At 46.5% G+C, this 19,221-nt stretch overlaps 2 protein-coding genes across 4 annotated transcripts; both read right to left on the minus strand.

The window, feature by feature from the left end:
- Positions 1-725: 725 nt before the first annotated feature.
- On the minus strand, positions 726-7,083 carry rnf168 (ring finger protein 168). The gene is made up of 8 exons (XM_085431108.1): positions 6,771-7,083; positions 6,326-6,514; positions 5,639-5,837; positions 5,316-5,386; positions 3,901-4,056; positions 3,643-3,728; positions 2,092-2,161; positions 726-2,020 (listed from the first exon to the last, which is right to left on the minus strand). Exons 2-8 carry the CDS (start codon positions 6,470-6,472, stop codon positions 1,451-1,453), a joined length of 1,299 nt encoding a protein of 432 aa, XP_085287234.1. The 5' UTR covers positions 6,473-6,514; positions 6,771-7,083; the 3' UTR covers positions 726-1,450.
- Positions 7,084-13,212: 6,129 nt separating this feature from the next.
- LOC146694811 (uncharacterized) lies at positions 13,213-18,584 on the minus strand. 3 transcript variants are annotated; one of them, XM_085431085.1, is made up of 6 exons: positions 17,998-18,584; positions 16,753-16,939; positions 16,380-16,663; positions 16,223-16,292; positions 15,209-15,974; positions 13,213-14,550 (listed from the first exon to the last, which is right to left on the minus strand). In XM_085431085.1, exons 1-6 carry the CDS (start codon positions 18,043-18,045, stop codon positions 13,755-13,757), a joined length of 2,151 nt encoding a protein of 716 aa, XP_085287211.1. In that variant the 5' UTR covers positions 18,046-18,584; the 3' UTR covers positions 13,213-13,754. The 3 variants fall into 3 exon arrangements, with proteins under 3 accessions (XP_085287211.1, XP_085287209.1, XP_085287208.1); XM_085431083.1 differs by having other exon boundaries at positions 17,935-18,584; XM_085431082.1 differs by lacking the exon at positions 17,998-18,584 and having other exon boundaries at positions 16,753-17,839.
- Positions 18,585-19,221: the final 637 nt, after the last annotated feature.

Genomic DNA, 19,221 nt, shown 5'->3' on the forward strand with positions numbered 1-19,221 from the left:
GCACAGTGGATGCTTGCTTCTTTAATTTAAAAGAACTATCCATGAGCACGCCGAGGTTACTGGCAGAATGAGAAAGAACCCATTGTATCAGTTAGCTGGCCCAGGGAAACGCAGCTATCAAAACAATAATTTCTGTTTTGCTTTCATTTAAGATAAGAGAATTCTGGGATAGCCAGTCTTTTAACCGCCTGCAGACATTCAAACAAAGACAAGAATGTGGACGGGGCATCCAAATTTAGAGGAAGGTACATTTGGATATCATCTGCGTAGCAAAACCATCTAAAGGGTTCAAAAGTTTTAAAAAGCTGAAGTGTGATCTGTGTTTCTCTGCTTTTCCAGCCAATCAGGACACAGTACCTGAGTCACTTTGTAATGTCTAACGTTTACCTGGATTCTTTATTCTTCTACCTGTCTCTCACCTGTGGGAGCAGCCAGCAGACCCACAGTCCTCGCTCTGACTGCTGGATCGTTTCACACGGTTTTCGTTTATTCATGTATTTAATGTCAGTGTTTAATGTCTCACACACACACACACACACACACACACACACACACACACACACACACACGTACACACACACACACAGCTGTATGTGCAGATCTACATAGAATTAACTCTACTGTGAGACACACGTGATGTCATAGAGAGGCTCCACTGATGCTCCTTTGGGCAAAATAGTGAATGGGGAGTTGCTCGTTCGTTAGTGTCAGAAAACAGGAAACGATGATGGTGATGGTTTATTTCTCAGAAAAACAAATGACAAACAGGTTGACACGGCAGCCTCTTTAACCCCTCCCACTGTATGGCGTGGCCATGTGCCGCTTAAACAGGTGAGTGCTGCATTCAGGTGACCCTGGGACAAATAGAAACTCCCACTTTCAACATTCAAACCATAAAAATAAATCAGATGTAGCGTCACATGACCCACTGCAGTCAGCATGCAGCGTATCCCACAATTCCTCACATTCTATCATGTGACACCAGTGACATCAGCAACAACACTAAGGAGACACATTCACACACCACCTGACCAATCATCAACACGTTAACCAGACGTGGACGGGCTCTGGGCGGAGTCACAGAACCTGGGGCTGGAAATATAATGGTGAGTCGGTGTCATCTGGCAAATGGGTAAAAATAACCTGACGGCACTGAGTCCTCGCCAGCGCTTCCACCAGTGAGAAAGAAGCATTCCAGCTAAATGACGTGCAGAGGCATGAAGTCATCCTCCAGCAGAACTTTTCAAAGTAAAACACATGAACTCTGTTCACGATTCCCCAGTGGACGGTCGCCGTGTGCTCACCATGACGACTCACAGGTAAGAGGCAGCGGCATGTCCACAAACTTCTGGTCTTCTGTGTTTTAAAGTAACAACAGCGCTCAGGTTGACAGCTCAATTTATTCATGCTCCTGCAGGAAGGGGGGGAGGAGGAGCAGGCAGAGGACACCTCAGCTGCTGAAGAACATCTCAGTCAAAAGACTCTGTTTGCTCCCCTTCCCTGAGCAGGAGGAGGAGGCAGAGGGCTTGGCGGTACAGTTCTTTGGCGTTCTCCTGCAGGGTCTTCCTGGCATGATGGAAGCGCAGCCCTCCTCTTCCTCGGCTCGTCGGTGTGGGCGGAGCTGGTAGGCGTCTGTGGAACCTTTGCTTCTGTCAGTGGCACGCCGTTTCTCCTCCTGGTCGAGCTGCTTCTGTAGGATGAAAGCGAGCCGTCTGTCCTCCTCCTCCTGCCTCCTCCTCTCCTGTAGCTCCTGTTCAGCCGCCTCCAGCAAGGAGAAGGAAGAGGAGCCAAGGAAATGGGCAGAGACTCGCTTGGTGTCTGCTGTCACCTCCTCTGTGGCCTCCAGCTCCGAGCTCTTCCTCTTCACTGATGAACATCCTCCGTCTCTGATTGCCTGACTCCCTGGTTGATGCTTGGCCACCTCCTCGGGTGGGCGGAGCTCAGTCTCAGGCCCATAATAATCCAGCTGAGGTGGTCTTTGTTCTGCCGGTAGCGCTGCCTCTGAAACAAGGATGTTCTCCTGAAACAGAAAGGCTGTTGTAATTTGGTGTTATATAAATAACACTGAATTGAACAGAAGTTCAAACTCACCTTGTTGGACACAAGGCTGGAAGCAGAGCTACAGGTGGAGCTGGGCGGAGCCACTCGGGGGCACAGGAACCTGAAACAACAAATAGAGATGTGTGAGGTCATACAGATGGCGTTCCCGACACAGTGAGTCGTTTGTCCACGTTTGAGGAGGCACTTCCTGCTCAGCGATTTTAATTTCAGTTTGACGTCACATACTTTCAAGATGGCGCTGAAGCGACGGCGGCCTTTTGTCTATTCCAAGTCAAAGCCGCTGGCACTAAATACAAAGGCACAGACCGGCATGTGGCACAGCATACCGGCCAAGCTACAGAGGCCACGAGACGGGAGCGAAGCTGAAAGTGAGGAAAGCAGATCACCGGAGGCGATTCGAACCATCAATCCCGACAGAGACAGTGGGCGACTTGAACTCGCTACAGAACAAGATTGACAAACTCTCTGCTCAGAACAACCATCCGATCTACCGTGACTGCAGCTGCCTATGAGGAAATACACACAGCAAGACTGCAGACACAACACCCCGAAGCCTTCATTATTATATGTGGAGACCCTAACCATGTCACACTGGACTGTTTGTGGTCCCACACGGAGAAACAGGACAACTGGCCTACTGTATGCTAATGTGAGACATGCATACAAAGCCACCCTCTCCCCCCACTAGGGAAGCCAGACCAGTGAGAACAAGCTGTCGCTGAATGTGGACAAAACCAAGGAGACTTCAGGAAGACTCGCTCCACCCACACACCACTCAGCATCCACGGTTCCACAGTAGAGACTGTTAACAGCACCAAGTTCCTGGGAGTACACATCTCAGATGACCTCACCTGCACCCCTAACACCAAGTTAAAGTTCAAGGTTCTTTATTTGTCACATGCATAGTTATACAAGTATAACACACAGTGAAATGTAGCCTGACACGCTCCTCGACATGTGCAAAGAAATGGGGGGGGGGGGGGTGTAGAGGAAGAACATATATATACACACACACATATATACACACACACACACACACACATATATATATATACATACATACATACATAGATAGATAGATAGATATATAGATAGGGGGGGGAAATAGGATCTCTGCTATATACTGTATCTCTGCTATATACAGTACAGTATATAGCAGAGATACAGTATATAGCAGAGTTCCCCCCCCTATCTATCTATATATATATATAGAGATATAGAGATATAGATATATATAGATATATATATATATATATATATAGATATATATATATATATATATATATATATATATATATAGATAGATAGATAGATAGATAGATAGGGGGGGGAACTCTGCTATATACTGTATCTCTGCTATATACAGTACAGTATGTATATATATATATATATATATATATATATATATATATATATATATATATATATATATATATATATATATAGGGGGGGGAAATAGGATCTCTGCTATATACTGTACTGTATATAGCAGAGATGACAAAGTTTACTTTGACACACTCCAGGTCATGTGACTCTAACCAGTCTTTCTCAATGACCTTGATCTTTAAAACGGTCGCTTACTTCTCGATGTGTCCCACAGAGGCCGCCTTCTTCTTCTTCAGTGGTGTCACAGCAACATGACCCCTGTCCTCGAGAGGAGGAGGGTTCTGCCGAGGAGGGAAAGAGAGGGTGATAAATTTCCTCAGAGAAAGAATCTACCAACTGATCACTGGTTAACAAGCCGAGACGCTTCAGTTTCTGATTTTTAATCAAATATTGGGGATTTTCTGTGAGGCATCTGTATCTATAAGCCTCTCCCAGTGTGGACCAACCACTGACCAGCTGATCACTGAGCAGTCTGGCCAGCCGCTCGTCTTCGTCCCTCCTCTTCCTCTCATCCCGCAGCAGCTGCTCTTCCTCAGCCAGCAGCCTCTGGATGTACTCCTCACTGGCCTTCCTCTCCTCCTCCTGCAGCTCCCGCTTCTCCTCGGTCAGCTGGGAGAGGACAGACACACCTGAGATTTACCTGAATGACCAAAGTCTGTTCATCAGGAGGTCCGATGCGGACTGACCCTTACACCCATCAGTATCTAATCGGCATCCTCTTTGGGTCAGATGACACACAAACCACAGGCCATCATCACAACAGATGTCGTGCACATTATAAGGAAATTCCAGGACCTTTTCAGACCTTTAGGCCGAGACATCAGAGTGAGAGCACAGACATGTGAAAGTCAGTGACGCACACACAGGAGAATGTGGATTCTTATTACACAAATGTGTTTAACCCACTGGAGGGTGCTACTGCAGGCTGAGAGCTTCAGTCACAGGTGAGAATAACTACAAATGTGTTATGGCCACGCCCACCAATGGCTGAGCGGTCAGCTTTCACTCAACAACAGCATTTATGGTGAACGATCGTTTCTTAAGTTGCTAAATTTAATTTTGTTTTTCCTCATTTGAACCAAGATTTGAAGTATTTAAGTTTTATTAGTTTTATCAGTGATTTAGATCATTTATTAGAGATTGTAAAGTAAAAGTACACATTAGCATAAACTCATAAACAAAGGTACACAATGACACATCTTAATAACTTATATTATTACCAAGGATGAACATTATGAGCAGCCTGTGAATAAGACGTCTGACCACATAAGCTGACACCGCAAAAACACAACAGCAGCAGCGATGATGCTGGCAGGGTTTAACGTGGAGGCGGAGTCTGTTTATACCACCAAGCGTAAAGAGGCAGAGCCTTACTGAGACTGAAGGCAGATATCCTATCACATGTGGAAGCAAACAGGGGTGAATCTAAAGGGGGGCATGGGGTGTATTGCAGCTGCAGCCCTACTCACAGCTGCTACGAAACACATTTAAAAAAAAATAATTGTAAAAGTAGAACAGTCACAGGGTTTTATCTCCTCGCCATCAAACCTGTAGCCCCTCATCAGCGTCCCCTGCAGCCCTGCACAGCAGCAACGCGCCCACTTCGCCAGCTCTGACCCGGCTCATCAGCAGTAATTATTCGTCTCTTCACTTCCTACAGTTCCCTAAATATTTACTGATCAGCTTTGGCCCACATTAGAGCAGCCTTGACGTCACAATGCCTGTAAACAGCCAGGTGTGCCGTATTAGTGGTTTTACATTCATTTCTATGGGGTCCAAATTAAGTCCCTGGGGTTCTTGTGTAACACTGAGGCTTCTGCACATCCTCACACATCCAGAGCAAAAGACTGTGTGTGTCTTGAACTCACTTTGGTGATCTGGTCCTCATACTCTTGTCTCAGCTCTCCAGGTTCACTAACTCTGCGGAAACACACCAATGCTGCCCATGCGCGTGCACACACACACACACACACACACACACACACACACACACACACACACACAGTGGGTTCAACATCACATTGACCTATAAGAAAGCAGCTCTGCATAGTTCACATTTCAGAGTAATCCTTTTTCTGAGCTTCCATCAAACATGCTGTTTGCCCCTCACCCTTTACAAAAGCAGTACCTTTTCTGATTGGCTGCCCCTCACAAACTGCAGTTTTGAGCCAAAGATTTGTGTCCGCGTTACCTGAGTGGGGGTCCTCGGCCTCACCCTGCCCGCTGAGGTGATGCTCGCACTGTCGGGGGAAGCAGGTTTGGATCCGCCTCCACAGTGTCTCGTTCACTAGCGTGTTGTTCCTGCTGTGTAACCTAGCCCAGGTGGAAACCCTCTTCCTGCACATGGGACAGCACAGCGTGGCTTTATCCACCGACTCCAGGAAGCACACCTGCACAGGTACACACACAGTCAGGCCCAGTTCTGCCGGAGCGCCCTGAGGAGAAGTCATATGACTGTAATGTGTGAGGTCAGGCTGAAGGTGCTGGCATCCAGCAGACCTTTGACCTCTGACATGAAGATCAGCTCAGGAGGCTAAACGCCATCAGTCCAGTCACTGATTGGCCATTTAATTGGCTGCTGTTGGCCTGTTCAGGTTAGAATGCAGGTGTGTGACTGGTGGAACTGAAGCAGAAGGAGCTGAAGCTCTCATCGGGTCAGTTATAATTCACTTTATTTAAAACCACGTCTTCAGTCACAGGAAATGAATAAGCCTGATGATGTCATTCAAGGACAAAACGGAAACACACACACAAAAAAGGTCCTGACTACTGCGACACACGCACGCACACCCCCTAACCTGTCTGTGCACACACCTGCTGGTCGTGCAGGTAACTTAACACACCTGAGCTACACGCACTCATTGTGTGTGCGTGTTACCTTGCAGAAGGTGTGTGTGCAGGGCAGTGTGACGGGCTCCATGAAGACCTCGAGGCAGACGGGACACAGACAGTCTTCTTTGGACAGCGTAGTCTCCTGGCCCCGCCCCCCTACGTCCGAGCCCTCAACCTCTGACGCCGGAGACATCTTCCTCCTCCTCTTAGACGTTACAGCTCAGCAAGGAAGGACCTAAACAAAGAGGAACTCAGTGAGACAGGTAGTGCTGTACTTCCTCTCTCCAGGATTGAGCTGTCAAAGGAAACGTACTCGATTACTGCTCAATACTCCCCCCCTGTGGCAGCTAGAGCCCGCTGCTGACCTCTGACCCCAAGGTCCGCGAGCCAGTAAACAATCCATTCCTACAACAGCACCTAACGGGGTCAAAGTTAAGCTAGCTCAGGTGTCTGTGTTTCGGAAGTATGCCGTCACGATTACTTGGACTCACCTGAGCAGCCGGGCCGTTTAAAGCTTCCGTTGACGCTGACGTTAGCTTCGTGTTATGTCCGAACTAGCAGCGGTTCGTTGGCGGATTAAACCGCGGAAAAAACAGCGCCAAACTTATTTTTTCACCCCGGAAACAAACGGGGCTCATGGGAAACTGCCACGCTTTACCTGAAACCAACGGCTGCACGAAGACTGTCTGAGTTTGCCGGAGTTTAACCGACTTTACTGCAGCTAACCAGCTAGCACTGAACACCCGCGTGAACAGGCTGTTGCCACAATGCGCATGCGCTTTGGACCAAACAATTTTCCCTCCCTCTCTCGTCGCTTTAGTCTTCTTCTTCTTCGTGGATTAACCCAATTCTCACGGAGCGCCCCCTGCTGTTCACAGCTCTACAAGCTCAGCGGTTTACTGTAAATAACGTACACTAACCAGAGATACCGCAGCGAACCCATAATAGAATAGCCTTTTTTGTCATTGTACATGTATTTCAAGTGTGGGTGCTCCACACCGACTGTGCATGGAATAAAAATATAATAAGTAAGACATCAGTAATTAATTACAGACAAGAGGAGTGTTTGTTTACAGTTTGAATGGCCCAGGTGAATAAGCTGTTTGTGAGTCTGCAGGTGTGGGACCAGACTGACCTGAGTGCCGTCAGGTGGTGAGCAGGGTGCGAGGGGTCAGCTGTGATGGACCTGGCGATGGTCCCAAGGGGTATCAGAGGGCAGCCATTAATTGTTTTGGGCAGTCTTTAGTACTAAAACCACACAAGTATTGCAGTTAATGTATGATACTTAAGATGTTAAGTAGTAAATCTACTCCCACCACTGCTGTAAAGACGAGTTGCTGAAATGCAGGAGCCAGTCAGGCTTTCTGTCTGGGTCTATGGCTGGTTAATGAGCTCGGAGTGGAAGATTGCTGCCGCTCCTCCTCAGCCTGTGTTTCGAGGATTCTGACAGTTAGAATGACTCAGTGGTGTTGATTAAATGACACAAACATGACCATCCTGCCCTCTGTAAGGTAGAATATTCTTTAATAATAATAATAATAATGGAGTGGATTTATATAGCGCTTTTCAAGGCACCCAAAGCGCTTTACACTATTCATTCACTCTCACATTCATACACTGGTGGAGGCAGCTACAGTTGTAGCCACAGCTGCCCTGGGGCAGACTGACAGAAGCGAGGCTGCCATATCGCGCCATCGGCCCCTCTGGCCAACACCTTTTTACTCCATCATCATTGAATCTGTCCTTACTTTCTCTGTTACCACCTGGTAGTGATGGCTCGCTTGAAGCTGACGCTCCGGTGCGTGTGTCACTGTGTCGAAGCTTGATTCGTTTGCCCAGAGTCACGTGATCGGTGAAGTCCGAAGCTTCATTTAGAGCAGGGGTGCTCACACTTTTTCCGCATGTGAGCTACTTATAAAATGACCAAGTCAAAATGATCTACCCACTACAAAAATCCAAAACATATACTTATTTATAAATATATTGAGGATTCTTTATATCTACAATGTATATACATGCATAACCGCAATATCCAATATTTCACAACACAATTAACTATGTAAATTTTTTGTCATTACCTGAGTTTACTCTGATGACTTGCACTGAATTGAATCAGCCAGGGATGCATAGTCCGGACAGTAGCTGCTGACGGCCAGGTTTAAGAGAAAAAACCGAGAGCTAAAAATTGGAGTTAACTCGCTGACTAGCTTGTCAGTTTTACTACACTTAGCGCCGCTGTTTGCGCATGCGCAGCGACCTAAGCGTCAGAAAAAATCTGCTGTCATCTGACTGGCTTCCCTGTATCAATCAAGTGACGGGATGGATGATAGGCTGGCATCTATTTTTTTAATGCCATGCGATCTACCAATACTACCTTTGCGATCGACTGGTCGATCGCGATCGACGTATTGAGCACCCCTGATTTAGAGCGTGACTGCTTCGGTGTCTGATTCAATGGTTCATAAGGAAGCGAATCATTCGCGGGATTTGTGGAGTGTTTGATGGTGACAGATAGCGAACCACTGATATTTCTACTGAGAGATTTGGAGCCAGCGAGGAATAGAGGAGGTTCTGTTGTGTGGGAGTATTTTGAGTTGATTTTGGTCGATCGGGTGGGTTTTCCAGCTTTGTGTTCTGGCTGTTTGCTTTTGTTTTGTGCGTGTTTATTATATCTGACAACGGGAAAAACTCAAAATGTCAAAAATCCGTTTTTCATAATATAAATATCATCAAATAACTTTAGAAAAACTTCCATTTGACTCGTTACATTTAATATTAAAAAATATATATTTTTATTGTTTAATTAATCTTAAAATGTTAGTCTGCCAAATGTGCAGCAATTTAATTTATTTATTCTCTTTAGCTGATAGTTTGTGTGGTAGACTGTATAACTGCATCTCTACCAGTTTCTCTGTACTCCAGCCTCCTCTGTGCCATGTGAAGGGATTTTCCTTAATGCAGAAGAAATTATCTCCACGAAAAGGAGATCGGCCATCGCACAGTGGAACTAATTTTCTTCTTAAATAAAAATGAAAAAGGGCTACCTTTTAAATGCATCATGTTTTTAATTCGCAAGTTCATAAGCATTTTCCATTTCACAATCAGTTCTACCCCCAGGTCAGAAATATGTCTGGGAAAATTTCCCTAATATAATATTATTGATAAATACACCCATCTTGCGATTAATTTCATAAGTGCATGGAGGCAGGACCTCACAGCAGAAGCATACTCCATAATGTGTTGTACATTATTACATGTATATTATATGTAACGTGGTATTTTTCAATTATCGTATTTACCAACATCAAGAAGTGAAAAGCAAAGAAAGACCACGCCATGGTGCATGTTCAAGGTTCAAGGTTCTTTATTTGTCACATGCATAGTTATACAAGTATAACACACAGTGAAATGTAGCCTGACACACTCCTCGACATGTGCAAAGAAATTGGGGGGGGTGTAGAGGAAAAACATTATATATATATATACACACATATAGTATATACATTGGGTGAATGTGCAGTAGTAGCAGCAAGCAGGTGAATTCTGTACATTAATATGAATAGACATCTGACTATTTTACAGGATAGACAATATAAACTTAAAATTAAAGGAATTGAAATGTACATTGTTCCTTGGTTTAGTGTCTGGAAGAGTCCTGTCTCAGTCAATTATAGATGATGTGAGAGGGCGGGTGTGTGTGTTTAAACAAGGAGAGTTTACTGGTCATAATTATTTATTAAACAAATAAACCACATTTTTTTAACCCCCCAAAATAGACGTTCAAAGCAACACAGCGGCGGCCCAATATCAGACAGAACTCCACTCTATCGAGTGAGCAATCATTATGAAGCAGTTGGTTTTATTTTGTGGATTCAAGCTGCTCTTCATATTTTTGGCCACCAGATGTCACCAGAGAGGACTGTGTTGAAAAGCTTCGAGTAATGAACCGTTTTTCAATACAAGCTTCAGAAAGCTTCATTTGGCCATCACTACCACCTGGTAAGCTGCTGTCTCTGCCAAGGACCAAAGCAGAGTGAAGCCGCTCCTCCGAGAAGACGATTGGCTGCAATCCCTACAACACCTGAACAGGAAACTGAGGCTACAGTTCCCAGACTCACCAAAATTGGACCACAAAATGAAAAAATGTTTTCCGATCTGATCATGATTTCTGCAGCAAAATTTAAATGTTTGGTGTAAAGATGAAAGCATGGATCCACCCTGCCTGCGCCAGTGCTCAGACTGCTGCTGATGTGATGGTATAGGGCAGATTTCCAGTAGGGGAGAGTGAGGTAAGATGAGCCAGTGGGTAAGTTGAACCACCCCTTGTATCTAGGTAACTGTGTACATGTTTTGTTATGTGACCATAAATCCAGGAAGCACTCATCATTTCCATCCTGCTATATTAAAGAGGAGCACATTGGAGAAGGGGTAAGTCTGTATTACACAAAAAAATGTTTTCTGCTTGTCAAAGTAAAATTTCTGCATATCAGGTAAATTGACTGTAATATTAAAACAAATGTATCTGTGTCTAAAATGATATATTATACATGTTGGTGGGTTTCTAAAATATAATATCATCTGAAGAAGTTTTCTAAAGATTAGCCTAAATTGCTAAGCTAGCCCGTTTTTTTCAAAGTGGTGGCTATGGGGCAAAGTGAGCCAAAGGCTATGGGGTAAATTGATCCAATGGTTCAACCTACCCCACCATAAGGCACTGAAATTTATTTAAGGCTCTGACTTATTAAATAGTATTTTAGTTCAGTATACTGAACCCTTTTGTTGTATTTGTCATATGTTAACTATTATAGAAAAGATGCCAAGGACCTACAGACGGAAGACCAGCTGGGGCTCAACACCCCTGGAGGAGATTGAAAGGGCAGCGAGTGAAGTCAAGGGAGGAAAGTCCATAAGATCAGTGGCTAAAGAAAGACAAATTGACAGGTCAACCCTCAGGAGATATATTAAAAAGAGGGACACACAGGAGGTCAAATCGGTTGGCTATAGTGGAACAGCTTCAGCAAAGAGAGTCTTCTCTGAGGAGGTGGAGAAGGAGCTAGCAGAGCATATCAAGAAGCTTGCAGAGCAGTTCCATGGCATTTCCCCAAAGAAATGCCGTGAACTGGCATTAGAATTGGCAGGCAGAAACAACATTCCTACTCCCAGCAACTGGACAGAGAAAGGTTTAGCCGGTAGGAAGTGCAAGCAACAACATTTCAGTAGGTTGGCACAGACTAATGTATTTTGTGTAGTTTACTACTTTACCATTACATTTTTTTAGGTAAAGAATGGTTCAAGAATTTTTTAGGCACGCCACCATCTCTCTTGTCGTATGCCTGAGGCAACATCTTTGGGAAGAGCTACAGCCTTCAATAAGACTACAGTTGGGGAGTTCTTTGACAATCTGGCTAAAGTGATCGACAGGTAACAGAATCCAGGAGCCACCATTACATTGGCCTGGTTGACAGGTTTGCAGACAACGAAGTGAGTGCCAGATTTCTCAGAAGAATCCGAGGGATCACTAGCAGTAAGAAACCCACGTTTGTGTTCAAGGAAAATGATGAGGCATCTTTCCCACGCAAGGATGTGCTGAAGAAGCTACCTCAACCTCAACAGGCTGGAGGAACTGCAAGGAGGGAGCAACAGTTCATATTCCCCTGCAACCTTGATCATTGGAATATTGAATAGTTCTTTTGAATAAATGGTTTTGAACTGGTGGTTTGTTTAGAAACCACCAGTTTCCAGGTTTGTTCTCACAGGTTTACAACTGTTAAAATGGTTTGTTTTCACAATATGATCAGTTTTACATTTTAAAAACTACATGGTCAGTTTGCCCCAAGATGGCTCAGTTTACCCACTGACTAGGTTCAATTTACCCCTAATCTGGGGCAAGTTGAGCCAAAGGAGCATTTTTTTTTAATAGGTCATTATTTTGGGCAGCGTCATCAGACATAGATTCTGATCATTACATTTGAAAGGAGACATCCTGAAATAAAGGAATATGTTATCATTCTATTTCTGTGTCATTTTTTTCTCACATCCAGGGCAACATGAGTAAAAAGTGGCTCATCTTACCTCACTCTCCCCTACCAGCTGAACATCATTGAACTCCACAGCCTACCTGAGTGTTATTGCTGACCACGTCTGTGGGTTTATGACCACAGTATATCATTTTCTGATGCTGCTTTCAGCACGATCACACAGCTCATCTCAAACTGGTTTTTTGAATATGACAGTGAGGTCAGTGCACTCAGCCTCCACAGCCACAGTCCTGTGATTGTTCAGCACTCTAACAGGTTCTAAATGCAGTCTCCATAGCACGTTCTTCTATTTCATCTTCAGATATGTTGAAATGTAGGTACTAACTGCTGCAGACATGTCCACACTGTCTCCCCTTTATTTATTTTCAGCGTCTGCATCCTGTCAGCTGATCATTACCTATAAACATTAAATCAAAAGGTCAAATCTGAGCTTCATCATTTGTCTCACACTACTGAGCTTCATCTGAAAATGAAAGCTAGATAAATGTCTGATTAAAGCTGGTCTCTCTTCTGATGTTTGTAGATCAACATCACGTTCATGGATTTAAATGGGAGCTCCGCTCTTTACTTACCTGTTGCTATAGAGAATCATTGCATAAGAGCTGCACTGATATTAATCACGTATGTGCTTAATATCAGTGCAGCTGTCTGATTTGAACCTACTTCCTGGATGAAGACTCTGCTTGTACACTCAATGTGACTTCAACTAATCACATGTAATTTTTAGCTTTAGCTACATAAGTCTGCACGTTGAATTTAATGGATAAAATGTATTTGATTGGTAGACATTACCTTTGACACATTGCAGCTGCCTTTTAATCTGAATTATTACTTCACGTTCATCGAGGGCAGAAAAATCATTTTGAAGCTGGAGCAGCACATCCAATAAAAGCTCGTCAGTCAAAGGAGTTTTATTCTACACACTGAAACACAGCAAAGTCATTTTTTCACAGATGAAACAGAAACTAAATGTTTATTAGAGCTGCTTTCATCTGATTCCTCTTCTGTCACTGACTGAGGTCAAGGTCTGTTTGATTTTGGCAGCTGAATTTAAATCACCACGACCAGGTGAGACGCCAGGTGAGAGTCAAAGTCCATTTAGAAGAGTTGTCATTTTACCTCCTAAGGCTGGAGATGCTGTCAGGGCCCAGCTACTCTTTACCTTTGTTTTAGATTTCAACCCGAGACATGCGGGGGCATCAGGGGAGTGTGCGAGGTGGTTTTGCAGCAGAGATCAAACATTTTCTGTGTCGCTGACTTTAACAGGGGATAAAAAAAACAGAAACGCCAAAGGAACAAACCAGCCAATCAATGCTGGCTTCAAGAGGTGGATGGACACACTCCCTAAACACAATTTGATGTTGATGTGCCGGACACAGTCGCGGGGGGTGGACTCAGCGGGAATTGTCTGGGTTTTCCCGCTGGCCTGTTTCTGTGTCACTGTGCCGTGAATTCGTGCGTCCATGGGAACGCGTCCGTCTGCTTCCTGTGCTTGCTGGCAGAATCGCGCGAGTCGTGCTCGCTGTCTCCACAGCGGTGTTTCTTGAGCTGGCGTGAGTCGGAGAAGCCCCGCCCACAGCGTTCGCACGAGTACAGCTTGACACCGGTGTGGATCTGCATGTGAGACTTCAGCTGGTTGGACTGGCGGAACTTCCGGCCACACACAGCGCACTCGTACGGCTTCTCGCCGGTGTGCACCAGCAGGTGGCGGTGGTAGTTCTGAGGCGTCCTGAACTCTTTGCCGCAGTGCTCGCAGCGGTGAGGTTTGACACCTGTGTGCAGAAGCTCGTGCTGCTTCAGCTGCGATGCCAGCAGGAAGCCTTTGTGACAGACAGCGCAGACGTGTGGCCGGTCGCCGCTGTGCTGCCTCAGGTGGTACAGGTACAGGTGACGCAGGTGGAAGGCTTTCCCACATGTGTCGCAGGTGAACTCTTTGTTTTGGGCGTGGCTCTTCTCGTGCGTGCGCAGCGAGCTGCTGCTGCTGAAGCTCTTTGGACAGACTTTACAACTGAACGGTTTGACTCCGGTGGACCGCCGCCTGCCCGCCTCCCCGCCGGACTTTCCCCGATCGCCACCGCTGCCGTGAACCAGCTGCTGGTGCTTCTGCAGCTGGCAGTTGTAGAAGAACGTCTTTCCGCACAGGTCGCACATGAACGGCTTTGCCACGCCGTGAACAAGCATGTGAGTCTTCAGAGCCCAGGTCCCCGTGAAGCCTTCGCCACACTGATCACACCTGAGGAAGGAAGGACAGGTGAGGAAGGGTCAGAGGTTAAAGAAGACGCAACTCACAGAAATCAACACGATCTTGATGTTTTGAGTGATCAGCACACAACACAAAGCAGTGTTCACCGAGTGCTCAGGGCCGTCTGTAGTGCTGTAGGGCTTTTACTGTGCAGTGTTAATCACTGCGAAGTTGGCCCATATAAATAAACCTGAACTGAACCGAATGAACAGGAAAGCTGACGCTGGTATTTCTCGTGTCTGCCTGCAGCGCCGTGCCGCGCTCTGTTGGCGGTTCACTGGTGGATGTCAGCAAACAACCCCCCTCTGCTTCATGTTTGACGTTACATTGAAGCACTCATAAAATCCACGATCACCTTATTTAATCAGTTCACCTGCAGTCGCATAAGTCTAGTCTTCCTGCTAAGGACCGCGCTGATGCTGTTCACCTGTACACCTCACTCAGGTGCGTTAAGAGACACAGGCGAGCGTTTCGCCCGAGGGTCAGAGTGCGCCCTGGAGCAGCGCGTGTATGTGACCCTGGATCGTTCAGGTGTGTTTTTTTGTCAGATGTTGTGTGTTGAGCCAATAAAAAGCAGAGATTTCTGTCAAATACCGAAACAGACTCGCTGAGACCCAGAAAATATACGTTATCGTTCGGGGCCTCGTACCTGAAGGGCTTCTCCCCGCTGTGTAGCCTCAGGTGTCTCTGGAAGTTGTATTTGAGGCCGAAGCTCAGGCCACAGGTGGGACAAGTAAAGGGTTTCTCTCCCGAGTGGACCACACGGTGCTGCAGCAGCCCCATCCGGCACTTGAATGCCTTGTCGCACTTGTCGCACTTGTACGGGCGTTCCTCGGAGTGCGACCTTTTGTGCACGCGCAGGTTGCTGGCGGTGGAGAAGCTCTTGGCGCAGGTCTGGCAGGAGTACGGCCGTGCCCCGGTGTGCACGGTCTGGTGCTCCCGCAGGCTCTTCTTGCGCGTAAAGCTCTTTCCGCAGACGTCGCACATGAAGGGCTTGACTTTGGCGTGCGACACCTCGTGGTATCGCAGTGCCCCACTGGAGGTAAAGGTGCGGTCACATGCGTAGCACTTGAGTGGCGTTTTCTCAAGCCGGTGACAGGCCTGGTGCGCTCGAAGCTGACGTGGCAGCCTGAACTTCCTGTCGCATTGGTCACAGCGCAACAGCTTGTCTGGGTCGCTCTCCTGCGCCTCGCGGAGACGGTGGGCGAGCAGGTGGCGCTGCAGCGTCTGCGCTTTGTAGAAACCTTTGTCGCAGGAGCTGCAGGGGAACGGCTTCAGGTGGCACGCGGCGTGCTTCAGCAGCTGGTGCTTCTGATGGAAGCCTTTGTCACACAGCTCGCAGAAAAACCTCTTCTCCTTGTACAGCTCCCTCCTCCGCCTCCTCTCCTGCTCCTTCTGCTGCTCCTCGCTCACACCTGAACAGTAAGACAGACAGGAAGTCAGAGACGCTGCAGGTTTGACAAACAGAAGCGACTGATTAATGGACCATCAGCTGTTCTGAAGGACGACATCATCAAGATCCTCACGTACTAGGTCTTGAATAATCAGGCCCCATCTCATCTTAATGTAGCGTATCACGCCATTAGAGCACATCGCTCTCACACCACAGGCTCACCTGTGGTTCGCACAGTATTTAAAAGTAGATGGGAGGCAGAGCTCTCACCTGTCGGACCCCCGGGCACCTGCTGATCATCATGTTTCTGTTCTGCAGGTTCAGACTTCGTCTCTGCTGCCTGGAAAACGCAATGGTATTATTGGTCACCACATACAGAACCATCAACCAGTCAATCAACCAGTTTGAAGCAGCTGTCATCACTCACAGCGTCACACTGCTCTTCATGGGTTTCATCACCTGGAAGCTCAGCGGCCGGCTGATCCTCACAGTCAGGAAGTGATGTCACATCTGCAGGCTGGATCATATCACGTGACACCTGAGGATCTGCAGAGAAGTGCGTCATGTCCAAAACACTCACAGCACCATTCTGCAGTGCGGTCAGATTGTTTTGGCCTGTGACTGGTGCGTGCACCGGCGGGCTGAGGATGACCACAGCCACAGCAGCAGTGGCAGCAGCTGATTGGACATCCAGAGACAGGGTGGGTGCATCTGCAGGAGAAACCAAATGAGTTTCCTGTGAGACTTTAACCCGGGCTTTTGAGCTGAATGACTGTTCGACCTTTGACCCTGGGTCTCACCTGCCGGGCTGAACTTCACCGCCGATTTGGCCATCCTCGAAGCGCCGGGTGTGTTTTCGAGGCAACTCAGTTCTGCCCTGAGAGCTTCATTTTCCACCTCTACGCTTGCATACAGCTCCCTGAAGACTCTGCAGATTTTACGGACTGCCTCTCTGGCCACGCCCCCCAGCACGATGGACAGGTGAGCCTGCAGCACAGACGCATGGGTGACATGATAGATGCACAGGTGGAACAGGTAAAACATCTGATCTGAGGACCCGAGCGTAACTAATTTCTGATTACGCAACCTGTAGACAGGCCCCGCCCACATCCACCTGAGGAGTTCACCTTCAAGTCACAACATGCTGACTCTCTTGGAGACTGACTGATGCTCACAGCGAGTTTTCTCCATGACATGCAGCATGTTTTCAGTGCGAATGCCTGACTGACTGTTGGCCTGTGGCACGAACACCGACAGTGCTGAGACAAACACCGAAACCATCCAGCCTGACTTGGAACCGCTTCACCGAGGACGCCGTTTCCACAGCTCTTCACAATCACCTGCACGCTCAGTCATGTGACGATGTCATTCACAGATTTTCTCTGCTTTTATTTATCTTTTTATTCCGTGGACAGTTGGTGCATGCACAATGACAACAAAAGGCATTTCCAGGCCTTCCTAAACACAGGTTCCCCCCAAAGCTGTGCGCTGAGCCCAGTGACTGCAGCCCCAGCTGTTTACAGATGGCACCGTGATGCTTGGCCTCATTTCTAATGAGGGTGGTTAGCGAGGCTGCACCTTTAAGGTTTAGGTGCTGCTGTTTTCTCCTCTGTTGATGCTGGTTAACCTTAAGCTTCTGTTTAGGTTAAGTAGAGGATGATGACGTCATACCACCTGCGGCAGGTGAAGATGAGGCTGCGAACAGATCTGTTTACGTAAACTTTGGTCATGTGAGCAGTTACAGCTAAACCATGCGCGCGCACCACACTTCTGGACAAACCTGAAGGCATGCGCACTTCAGAGCTGCATATACCTGGGTCAAAGATCAAACACCTGCCTCCAGGCGTCTCCTGCGTGTCAGTGGGCGGGGCCAAAACGTGTTGTTTTTTTTACCTTTCATCCCTTCTGTAGCATGTTTTTAACGCGAAACCGGAAGTGACGGCGGATTTTGCTCTCACATAATCTTCACCTGAGCTCCTCACCTGGCCGTGCTCCGCTCGCGCGCCCTCCCTCCCCAACTCGTGCACAGCGCTCCCCACGGCTACCTCCATGATCAGCTCCACCTGCGAAGAGAACGTGCTCAGGGCTGCCATGTTGTCTTTGTCCCATGCCGGTCCGCGCGCACACGTTTTCGGAGGACGAACCGACCGAGGAGGGTTCGGGTCAGCCGGCCCGGGTCAGAGGTCAGACGAATACGCTCTCCGCGGGATGATTCCTCGCTCTCTTTGCTACCAACATGGCGGTCTGACGCGATGGTTACTTCCGGGTCAGAAGGCGAATCTCTCTTCTTCTCCTTCGTGGTAGGACCGCCACCTGCTGGAGGAAAGGTGAAGCGCTCAACAAATTAACTGAGCGTGCGCACCCAGAGCGTCTGCGGAGACGTCACCAGAAAAATGAGAAAATGAAAAAAAAAATCATTTCCAATTCATCCTGACATAAAAGACGTATATTTTAAAACGTCAGGTGGAATTTATCCAAAAAACGATGTTATCATACTTTTTTTGTTTTGTTTTGTTTTGTTGTTTTTCCATAACTTGTGTATCTGCAAATATACACATTCTGTATTTTTCATATGAAAGAAACTATACTGTGGTGGGGCTTGCTAATTTCTTGTTTTTGATTTATGTATGTTATGTTTTGTTTTACTTCATATGTTTATATGTTTCATATGTTGTTTGTTTAATTTAAGACAAAAAAAAAAATTAAATGAATGAGAGGTAAAACTTGAGGGGGTAGGGACAAATAAGTAAATACTTCAGCCTACTCCTTTTCAAACAAATAATGGAATGATATTTTGTAATGATTGTGAAGGCACATGTTTGAAATGTTTGAAATAAAAATGAACTGAACTGAACTGAAATGTATTTATGAACATCAGTCCAACAATGATTAAAGAAACATGTCCACAAGGTTGAGCCTGAAAGATTATAAAAAAGAAAAAACTGTTACAGTGTAACAAAGGTCAACACAAAGTGCGAAGAGAAAAAGTCCTTTACTGTATGTCAAAAGAAGAAAAGTAGAAAGAGCAGTCGGGAGTTTTTCATTCAGCCATCTTTTCATACACAGTTAAGCTTCACAGCATCTACATTTATGGATAAAAAGATATCCCTCATAACAGCACTGTCCTGAAAACAGAATGCAGATTTTATTGTCAATAACTATCCCGACGATTGAGTCGCCCTGGACTGCATGCAGCGCCACGTGCCGTTCCAAAAAGCTTGAACCCATTCACAGTGAAAAAACACGTGATGCAGGCTTTCAGTGTCGTT

The sequence above is a fragment of the Copadichromis virginalis genome, linkage group LG14, assembly GCF_057382275.1.
Source record: "Copadichromis virginalis isolate Kocher_CV1m ecotype Utaka linkage group LG14, C_Virginalis_male_GT1.1, whole genome shotgun sequence".
NCBI lineage: Eukaryota > Metazoa > Chordata > Actinopteri > Cichliformes > Cichlidae > Copadichromis > Copadichromis virginalis.